The sequence below is a fragment of the Erythrolamprus reginae genome, chromosome 1, assembly GCF_031021105.1.
Source record: "Erythrolamprus reginae isolate rEryReg1 chromosome 1, rEryReg1.hap1, whole genome shotgun sequence".
Lineage (NCBI taxonomy): Eukaryota > Metazoa > Chordata > Lepidosauria > Squamata > Dipsadidae > Erythrolamprus > Erythrolamprus reginae.
The window spans coordinates 401,047,584-401,058,795 of record NC_091950.1 but is presented as its reverse complement, the minus strand read 5'-3'; the positions used below and the strand labels follow the sequence as shown (position 1 = coordinate 401,058,795).

General features: G+C 46.0%; 1 protein-coding gene across 3 annotated transcripts in view; it reads right to left on the bottom strand.

Moving 5' to 3' along the window:
• Positions 1-5,363: 5,363 nt before the first annotated feature.
• Positions 5,364-11,212, bottom strand: part of RASL10B (RAS like family 10 member B) — a 64,947-nt gene continuing 59,098 nt past the window's right edge. For all 3 annotated transcript variants that reach the window (XM_070735160.1, XM_070735158.1, XM_070735161.1), the window contains exons 3-4: positions 10,794-10,918; positions 5,364-6,551 (exon numbers count right to left, since the gene is read on the bottom strand). In XM_070735160.1, the coding sequence (XP_070591261.1) occupies positions 6,281-6,551; positions 10,794-10,918 (396 nt within the window). In that variant the 3' untranslated portion in view covers positions 5,364-6,280. The remainder of the gene's footprint in view (positions 6,552-10,793; positions 10,919-11,212) is intronic.

Sequence of the window (11,212 nt, the reverse complement as noted above, 5' to 3'; positions counted from 1 at the left end):
CAGAAACATCCTGTTTCCCAACTTCTGATGGGCCCAGTAGGCTCCTGTTTCACACTCCCCAGGCTCCAAAGGCTTCTCCAGAGTTGGGGGAGGGTCAAAATGCCCTCCTCCATCTCCCCCAGAGGCTCCCTGGAAGCCAAAAATGCCCTCTCAGAGCCTCCATGCGAGTCAAAAATCAGCTGGTTGGCACACACATGCATGTTGGAGCTGAGCTAGGGCAAAGGCTTGCATGCCAACTGATATGGCTCCATGTGCCACCTGTGGCACCCATGCCATAGGTTCGCCATCACTGAGCTAGACAATGTCAAAATGAGATCATGGCTTCAAGCACCAGATGCAACAGAGGGGCAACTTCTCTCCTGTTGGAGGGAGGACGGAGCACCGGTAGTTCTCGATTTACAACTGGTTACTCAGTGACCATTCAAAGTTAGGACCTACTTGAAAAAAGGAGAGACTTATGACCTAGATCCAACATTATGAATCTATTGAATCTAGGACTAGGGAGGTACTAACACCACTCTATAAAGCCTTAGTTAGGCCACACCTGGAGTTCTGCATCCAGTTTTGGTCACCACACTACAAAAAAGACACTGAAGCTCTAGAGAAAGTGCAGAAGAGAGCAACCAGGATGATCAGGGGGCTAGAAACTAAAACATACAAAGAGCGGTTGCAGGAACTGAGCTTGGCCAGTCTAGAAAAAGAGAAGGACCAGGGGTGACATAATAACCGGAGGGTTCCAGTAGGGCCACGAATAGCTGCCCTGTACTAAGTAGGACCCCTGAATAGTTTAGATTTTGTTTGTTCAAGGGATGTTGTAGAACAGAGGTCTTCAAACTTTTAAGACTAGCAGACTTCAACTCCCGGAATTCTCCAGCCAGCATCGCTGAAGTCCGCAACTCTTAAAGTTGCCAAGTTTGGGGACCCCGTGGTAGAAGATAACGCTGAAGGAAGATGCCCTTAGATCAGAATGCAAACCACAGGAGCCAATAGCAAAACCAGTCAGCCTTTTTATTTGCAATTATCAGAAAACAAACCATCTAGAAATTAGCATGAAGACCGAACAGATCATTCTAAAGTTTGATTTAAGAGGTATCTGTCGGGAAAGACTGTATTGGTCAAAGCCTCTATGGGCAAACCTGTCGGCCAGGATTGTGCCACATATGACAGAATGATTTGCTGTGGTGTGTGTGTGTTTTAATGCACGTGGAAAGTAGCATCTTGAGGAGGCTTGCCTAGGACTTCCTGTCAACTTGCTTCTTTTCCATGCAAGAACTCGTCTCTCTCAGGAGTATATGTCCCCATGAAGCCTGAAGGAATCAAGATAACCAGCCTGAAGGTGACACTTCCACAATAGTGGTTCTATAAGGAATTTTCTCCTAGGTCTGCCACAACTAAAGAGTCTCAAGTGTGTTTGCAGAGAGATCCTTCTTAGCTGGACTCCAGTGCCTGGGATTTTGTGCTCCAATGTCTGGGATGGCATCGGACTAGATTATTTGGGGGACTGCCTAATGCCACGTGAATCCCAGCAATCGGTTAAGTCCCACAGAGTCGGCCTTCTCCAGGTCTCATCAAGTAGACCATGTCATTTGGTGGGACCTAGGGGAAGAGCCTTCTCTGTGGGGGGCCCGGCCCTCTGGAATCAGCTCCCCCTGGAGATTCCTACTGCCCCCACCCACCTCACCTTTTGTAAGTCTTAAGACTCATTTATGTCGTTAGGCTTGGGCCGATTAGATCTTGGCCCCTGGCCAACGAATGATTGTATGATTGCTGTATGAAAGGATGTGATTGATTTTAATATAATTAGGGATTTTAGAAAGCTATGTAATTTTAATTTAATTGGATTAATGTTATTGTAATTTACTGTTTTTATATGTTGTAAGCTATATGTTGTAACTGCACAATCCTCCAACACAATTCTTTTTCAATGGCAACCTGTTCACACTTCCCTTGTCCATAGAAATAGAAATACAATAAATAAATAAATAAATTTTCTCCACTTTCCTGCTTTTTTTCCTATTATTTGGAAGATATGTGGGTGAGCTACTTAGCTCACAATGCTCATGGACAAGGGAAGTGTGAACAGGTTGCCATTGAAAAAGAATTGTGTTGGAAGATTCTATAGTTACTGCCACAGTCTCTCTATGGCAGTACACCCAGGAAGGCTCCTTGATTCACCGAAGAGCTCCAGGGGATGAAATGCCAGAAGAGACATCGGGAGCAACGTTGGAGGACCAGTAAATCTGACTGGGCACTGTTAAGATCCTTTATTAGGACTTATCTAGTGGCAATCAAGGTGGCAAAATGTTTGCACCTTTCTGCCTTGATTGCATCTGCGGAATCTCGTCCAACCGCCCTGTTTAGGGTGACTTGCTGCCTTCTTGATACGGGGGGAGTGGAGGAGCCCCTAGGGTACAACTGAGGAGTTTAATCAGTTTCTTGCGGATAAAGTCACTCAGATTCGGATAGACCTACACTCTGACTGGGCAGAGATGACTGGGACAGGTGTTAGTCCAGTTGTGTGGGACGAGTTTGAACTGGTGATGCCTGATGAAGTGAGCAAGGCCACGGGAGCTGTCAGCTCCTCCATCTGTGTATTGGACCCGTGTCCTTCCTGACTAGTTTTGGCCAGTAGGGAGATGACACAAGGCTGGATCTAGGTGGTGACCAATGCTTCATTGATGGAAGGGTCCTTTCCGCCCTGGTTAAAGGAGGCAGTGGTGCACCCTCTCCTCAAGAAGTCTTCTCTGGATCCTGCTATTTTGAATAACTATTGTCCCGTCTCCAACCTTCCCTAGAAAGGTGGTGGCACTCCAGCTCCTGCAGTCCTTGGAGGAAGACAACTATGTAGACCCTTATCAGTCTGGTTTCAGGCCTGGCTACAGCATTAAAACTGCTTTGGTTGCACTGATGGATGATCTCTGATGGGTCCGGGATAGAGAATATTCCTCTATCCTTGTGCTTCTTGACCTCTCAGCGGCTTTTGATACTATCAACCATGGTATCCTTCTGCGCCGACTGGAGGGGCTGGGAGTGGGAGGCACCATTTTATGGTGGTTCTCCTCTTACCTCTCTGGTCAATCGCGGACAGTGTTGATGGGGGGACAGAGAACGGTTCCTAGGTCCCTCCATTGCGAGGTGTCTCAGGGGTCAGTTCTCTCCTCCATACTGTAACATCTACATGAAACCGCTGGGTGAGATCATCCGATGACACAGGTGAGTTTCCAGCAATACGCTGATGACACTCAGCTGTACATTTCCACCCTGTGTCAATTCAGTGAAGCAGTGGAAGTGATGTGCCGGTGCCTGGAGGCTGTGAGGGTCTGGATGGGTGTCAACAGGCTCAAACTCAATCCCAACAAGACGGAGTGGCTGTGGGTTCTGCTCCCCAAGGACTATTCCATTTGTCTATCAATTACTCTGGGAGGGGAAATTTTCACCCCCTCAAAGATGGTCTGCAATCTGGGAGTCCTCCTAGATCCGCAGCTGAGGCTAGAGCAAAATTTCTCAGTTATGGCTAGGGGGACTTTTGCACAGCTCCGCCTGGTGTACCAGTTGCATCCCTATTTGGATAGGGAGTCTTTTCTCACAGGGAGCGAGGGATAGGGAGTTTTTTCTCACAGTCACTCATGCCCTGATCACCTCGAGGCTTGATTACTACAATGCGCTCTACATGGGGCCACCCTTGAAGAATTCAGCAAGTCTAGAATGCAGTTGCGTGAGCTGTAATGGGTGTATCCAGATACACCCATAGAACTCCATCACTCCATGAGCTGCACTGGCTTCCGATCGATCTCCGAACGCAATTTAAGGTGTTGGTTATTACCTATAAAGCCCTATATGGCTTAGGACCAGATTATTTACAGCACTATTTTCTGCCTCACCTGTCCCAGTGACCAATCCCACACTCCAGGTCCCGCAAGCCAAGCAATGTTGAATGGGGGGGGGGGAAGGGCCTTCTCTGTGGTAGCTCCAGTCCTCTGGAACCAACTCCTTCCAGAGATTCGCACAGTCCCCACCCTCCTGGCCTTTCAAAAGTCTTTAAAAACATGGCTTTGCCAGCAGGCCTGGGGCCATTGAGCGATACACTCAGCTCCGACTCGTAGTCATGAATGAGAGAGGTATGAATGCTTTTAATATCGGGGTTTTAAATTTTGTATTTTTTATTGTTGTACGCCGCCCTGAGTCCATCAGGAGATGGGCAGCTTATAAATTTAAATAAAATAAAATTAAAATAAAATAAATAATGATCATTAAGCAAAATAAATCAATAAGCTATGAGCAGGGACAGAATGAGAGCCCTTCTCCCAAGTCTTAATTTCAAACTAAGTCCTTGTCTATGGAGATTTTCAGATTATGGTGGTCCCAAAGGTGCTTTTCCAAAAAGCAGCTGGTTTCTTGGGATGACAAGTGAAGCATCTTCAAGGAACGCGTTCCAGTTGCCTTTAGAAAAAGCACTTTGTGGACTTGTGCAGCATGGTTGCATCAAGTGTAATCAAAATGACAAGGCTGCATCATCATTTATTATGACAAAAGGTTGAAACCTGTGACCATGTGGCTGAACCTTATTGCCCATTAGCCTCTGCTACCGTGGCCGATGATGGAAGTCTTAACAAGGGCAGGAACTCATCGTTGATCTATATCAGTGTTTCCCAACCTTGTCCACTTGAAGATATCTGGACTTCAACTCCCAGAATTCTGGGAGTTGAAGTCCAAATATCTTCAAGTGGACAAGGTTGGGAAACACTGGTCTTGAGGACCGATGATGGAAGTCTTAACAAGCGCAGGAACACATCGTTGATCTACATCAGTGTTTCCCAACCTTGGCAACTTGAAGATATCTGGACTTCAACTCCCAGAATTCTGGGAGTTGAAGTCCAGATATCTTCAAGTTGCCAAGGTTAGGAAACACTGATCTACATCTTCCAGTCGGCATAGTGAGGCATGTGGGAGTTGTAGTTCAGTAACACCAGCAGAGCCAGAGGTGTATGTTCTGATTTTTTTAAAGTGTACAAGGATGGTTTGTATGTGCCTGGAAAAATGTGTAAATATAAACAAATTATCTCTCATGGACACACTCCTTGCCTTCCGTACGAGTCGGAAGACTCACTTATGCCACCAGGCCTGGGGCCATTAGATCTTTGCCCCCTGCCCAATGAATGTGTTGCGAGAATGTGGAGTGAATGGAATGATTGTTTTTTATGGTTCCTGGGGTCTTTTTTTAGATTTTTAATTAGTTAATTGGATTAGGATATTGTGTATTGTATATTTTATATGTTGTGAACCGTCCCGAGTCCTCGGAAAGGGACGGCATAGAAATCCAATAAATAAATATATAAATAAAAAATGTTATCCCATCATCAGAATTTCTGAAGTTTAGTGGCAAATCCAGTTTACTTTGTACCCAGACTAAAATGCTTCCCCTATCTCTATAAATACGTACTGCAAAATACATCAAGCAAATCTACAATCCCAACGTACATACGACCTGAGAGATCCCATCCTTTCATTTCAGTTACCCTTACTAAATCCTTAACAGTTCCACCTATGTTGGCTTTTCTTTGCTCGCTTGTTCAACTCTTTGACCCACCCCTTCAATACTCCTCTTTCCTCCTGAAATATCCCACCATGGTTCTCAGCCAGTTTGCAAGTGATCTTGCATTGTAAGGAGTGCTGACCTGGGATAGGAATGGATGTTCTGTCGGCCTCTAGATGTTGCTGAATTAGAACATCCAACATTACAATCTTGTTGCATGGCCAGTTAAGACTGCTAAGTTGCAGTTCAGCAACATCTGGGAGGCCAAACACTGCCCATCCCCATTGGGCTGCCTGTCCAGTTCTACATCAAGAGGTCACTTGCTCCTCTTAATTTGCATTGCATTATTCACAAAATATTAACTAATCCCACATTCGGCAGATATTAATATACTGGCTGCAAGAGAGGGAACTTGATGCGTCCCCTTCTTCAGGTTGACTTTCTGCATTTTTGCTTCGTCTGTAGTTTTCAGCACCTCCTGATCTGTGTTCCAAACCAGAAGGACTCCTATGCATGAAGAAGCAAACCTCCTCAACACATCCATTGCTTCAAGGATCAGCAAGAAAGAAATCAAAAAACCAGCTGGCCTCAACGAGGCTAAGGGCTGTGGCTTTCTTGGAGGACAGAGCTACTTGTGAAGAATCCGGATTTTTAAAAAATAAAGGGTTCCCATGCACATGGCAGGCGAGTGAGGGGAGAAGCTGCCCTCAGAGATGGTGGGAGGGGGGATAGCAGGTCCTTAAGGTCTCACATAATGGTGCATCGGTTCCTCCGCAGGGCCCCCTGGAAGCGGATGGCAGTGTGGACGTGCTTACACCGTGCGCAGCCCACGCTCTTCAGAAGTTCACTGAAGAGCAAGAGGATATGCCAGTTGTACTTGGCTGAGCACTCAATGTAGCCACACTTCCATGTCTTCTTCACAAGGTTGGAGACGTTCCAGCGGGGGATGACGCGGCCTTTCTGGAGGTCCCGCTTGTTCCCAACAATGATGATGGGAGTATCTGAGGTTCCAATGACTCTGGCAACAAAGAAAGGAAAAAGTCGTGTCAAAGAGTTTGAAAAACCCAAGCCAAGGTGGTAGAATGGTTTGGAAGCGGTACTAACCCCTATGTCTTTGCGAAAGGCGGGCCGCCTGTCAGGCCCAAAGCCATTGTGTGAAGTTAGAGGCTTTGGCCTGCCAGAGTTAGCACAACGATAGGGAAATGGGAGGGGTGAGAGAGAGAGAAGTTGATAACCACCACACATGGCTTTACACAGAGTCCAAGGTCAACTGAACAAATGAGGAAGCCAGTGAATCCCTGCACCGGATTGGTCCATGTGACTGCACTTGTGGGTGTGGGGATGTAAGATGAACCTTAACCTGGATGGGGAACTGAAGAGAATTTAGTGTTGGAATGACAGTTACGAATCCAACATGGCTATGCTAAGAAATCAAACCTTGTGTGACAGCACAGGAGTGGAATGTGATTTACTTCTCAGATGCTATTTGGTTCGTTAACAAAGGGGAGCAATAGGAAGGCGAAGTGTTCTTCCGGTCATTAAGTATGGGAATTATGGAAACTGTAATCCCAACCAACTCCTTCCTAAATGAAGGTGCAGAAGAGAGCAACCTTGGATGATAAGAGGACTGGAAACTAAAACATACGAAGGGCGGTTGCAGGAACTGGGGATGGCCAGTTTGGCGACGAGAAGGACCAGGGGAGACATGATAGCAATGTTCCAATACTTGAGGGGCTGCCACAGAGAGGAGGGGGGTCAGGCTGTTTTCCAAAGCACCAGAAAACCAGACAAGGAACAACGGATGGAAGCTGACCAAAGAGAGATTTCAAACTGGAAATAAGGAGGAATTTTTTGACGGTGAGAGAGATCAACCAGTGGAACGGTTTGCCTGCGGAGGTTGTGAGAGTTTAGTTTAGTTTAGTTTAGTTTTATTGGATTTGTATGCCGCCCCTCTCCGGAGACTCGGGGCGGCTAACAGCAATAATAAAACAGTGTACAGTAATAATCCAATACTAAAAATGATTAAAAACCCATTAAGAATAATAATAATAAAAAAAGCCCCAACACTTGAGAGTTTCAAGAGGAGATTGGACTGCCATTTGTCTGGGGTGGTGTAAAGTCTCCTGCTTGAGCAGGGGGTTGGACTAGATGACCTACAAGGTCCCTTCCAACTCTAATAAACAAAAAAACCCCAACCAAATAAAATCTCAGAAAGACTCCGGTAAAAAACATCACAACCCAACCCAACCATTGTTTTCATCATATCAGCCAAGATAATCTTTTCCTCAATTATTTTATTCACCAAAGTCAATAACTGAAAACGGGAAAAGTAACACAAAGTGTCTTCTGAGATTATCATTGAATGGAAATCAGACTAAATTGTAAATGCTTTCACTACTGGTTCACTCGTGTGCACTCATGCACGCACGCAATGCTTCTGTGCATGGGCAGAAGCTTTTGCACATGTGCAGAAGCATCCCAGGTGGGTGGGTGGAGCCTACTGCCACCATTACTGGTTCACAGAACTGGGCCGAACTGGGAGCAAGCCACTGCTAGTTAAGTGGACTGCACGGCATTTGGTTCAGCCAGTCATATGCTTTGGGCACAGTGAAATAGCTGCAGTTGGGGAGGTAGAAAGTATTGACTTGACTCAATTAATCAACAGCAACAGCAATAGCACTTAGATTTATATACTGCTTCACAGTGCTTTGCAGCCCTCTCTAAGTGGTTTACAGAATCAGCATATTGTCCCCAACAATTTGGGTCCTCATTTTATCCACCTTGGAAGGATGGAAGGCTGAGTCAACCTTGAGCCTGGTGAGATCTGAACTGCCAAACCGTTAGCAGCCAGTGATCAGCAGAAGTAGCCTGCAGTGTTGCACCCTAACCACTGCACCACCACTGCTCTATATACATTCTTACCAAACAGATCTTGGTATAACCAAGGCAAGGGATCTGTTACTGGGAAAAAAGTTAATAATAGAATAGTAACAGAATAGTCCAAGCCACTAACCAGGAAGGAAGTCCTATATCATTTCAGATAAATGGTTTAGTCTCTTCTTAAAATCTTTCAGTGTTGGAGCATCACAACTTCTGGGGGCAAGCTGTTCCACTGATGAATTGTACTCCGGAGAGGGGCGGTATACGAGTCTAATAGACATACTCACTTCCGGCAACGGTTCTTTATAAGCTTTAGCCTTGAGTCCCCTAATCATCTTTGTTGCTCTTCTCTGCCCTCTTTCTAGAGTCTCAACATCTTTTTTCTGCATCGTGGTGACCAAAATTGAATGTAGTTTTCCAAGTGTGGCCTTACCAAGGCCTTATAAAGTGGTATTAACACTTCCACGTAATCTTGATTTTATCTCTCTGTTCAGAGGGGGATTTCTTCCGGTTTGGACCGGTTTGCCCAAACCAGTAGCAAACTGCTGGTAATATCATGATGATGTCACAGAACTGGTTTGTTCCGGGACGGTTTGTGAAGGCTGTCATCTTTTTTGGAATTTTTTTCTCCAACTTTTCCCCATTTTTTTCTTCTGCACATGCATAAAAGCCAGGTTTCTGGCAATCCACATGCATTGCCACCTTGTTTTGGGTTTTTTTGGGGAGGATTTTTTTGGTTACTGTGCACGCGCATGCACGTATGCGCACATGCAGCACAGTCACATGAAGCAGGAGGAAGTGAACCGGCAATATATGAATGCAGTATTCCGAAGTGTGGCCTTATACCAAGGCCTTACAAAATGGTATTAACACTTCACGTGATTCCATCCCTTTGTTTGTGCAGCCTAGAACTGTGTTGGCTGTTTTGGCGGCGGCTGCACACTGCTGGCTCATATTTAAATGGTGGGTCTAAATTCCCTCTCACAATTACTACTTTGAGGAAGGTACCACATATACTATACCTATCCATTTGGTTTTTCTCACCTAAATGTAGAACCTTGTTTTTTTCACCACTACATTTGGTCAGATAGGCCCCATGTTTGAAGTTGTATAATCCTTCTCTTTGCCCATCCAACAACCAAAACTGAGTCTAAAGAGCTCCTTGAAAACAGTGGACAACCAATTATTTACAGTAACGGGAGGGATTCCCTTGACTTTTTAAAGAGCCCTTGTATCATACTCGCTTCCATTCACTTTGTTCAATGAGAATTCCTGCTCACTACCAGCCCTAGAGTTACTCCAGTAGTGGCTTCCTACTGGTACGGCTATTTGCGTGCAGCTCTGTGGCTCTGGTGCATGGGCGCGGGTTTGAGCACAATTTTGCTCGAAATTGTGCAGATAGCAAAATCTTGCATGGGGACGCATGCGCAAACATGTTCTGGTGTGGGGTTTTGCTTCCGTGCATGTATCCTAGCAAAAAACCACGCCGAAACATGCGCACACGTGCATCCCCGTGAGAGATTTTACAGCCCTGCACAGGTGCAGAAAGCAAAATTGCACTCGAACATGCACTCACATGCCAGAACCGCAGAGCTGAGCGCAATTAGCCGTACTGGCAGGAACCCACTACAGTGGTACCTCTACTTAAAAATTTCATTTGTTCTGTGACCAGGTTCTTAAGTGGAAAAGTTTGTAAGAAGGAGCAATTTTTCCCATGGGAATAGATGTAAAAGCGAATAATGTGTGCGATTGGGGAAACCACAGGGAGGGTGGAGGCCCTGTTTCCTCCCACGAGATTCCTAGAGAGGCCCCATGGAGGCTTCTCCCCACTTTTTCCGACCCTGTTTCCTCCCAGGAGATTCCTAGTGAGGCCCCACGGAGGCTTCTCCCTGCCTTTTCCAGTTACAGTTTCCTCCCACGAGATTCCTAGAGATGCTCCATGGAGGCTTCTCCCCATCTTTTCCGGCCCTGTTTCCTCCCACGAGATTCCTAGAGAGGCCCCATGGAGGCTTCTTCCTGCTTTTTCTGGCCCTGTTTCCTCCTAGGAGATTCCTAGAGAGGCCCTCATGGAGGCTTCTCCCTGCCTTTTCCGGTTACAGTTTCGGAGGCTCGGGTTTGTAAGTGAAAAATAATTCTTGAGAAGAGGCAAAAAAATCTTGAACACCCGGTTCTTATCTAGAAAAGTTCGTAAGTAGAGGCGTTTGTAGGTTGAGGTATCACTGTACTGAGTTACTCCAAGCAGAAAAAGGTTGACAAGGACTGCCCATAAGCTATCTGGGAATGTATGCCTCTTTCTAAAATTCCTGGCATTAACATCTGGGTCCCCTCCCTTCTCTGATCTCAAGTCCAGGGTGGGTTGAAGCAGAGGCATATTTTTTACCTTGTTTCTAGGATCTGCTGCCTAATGGTTTTGACATACTCGAAGCTGTCAAAACAACAGATGTCATAGACCAAGATGTAGGCATGAACGCTCCGGAGGCCTCGGCAGCACACGTCCGCCCACTCCTGCAACAGAGACACAGAGAGGGACAGATCAGGGAACACACAGCGCATAGCTCCCCAGTGGTACCACCCAGCTCGCCCACAGCTTGCACCGAGCGTGGGGAAAGCTTGTTCCCGTTGGGTATCCAAATGCTCTGATCAATTCTTAACTAGCAAGAAATACATCGAAACATAGAAGATTGACGGCAGAAAAAGACCTCATAGTTCATCTATTTTGCCCTTATATTATTTCCTGTATTTTGTCTTAGGATGGATACATGGGGCTACCTTTGAAAAGTGTTTGGAAACTTCAGATCG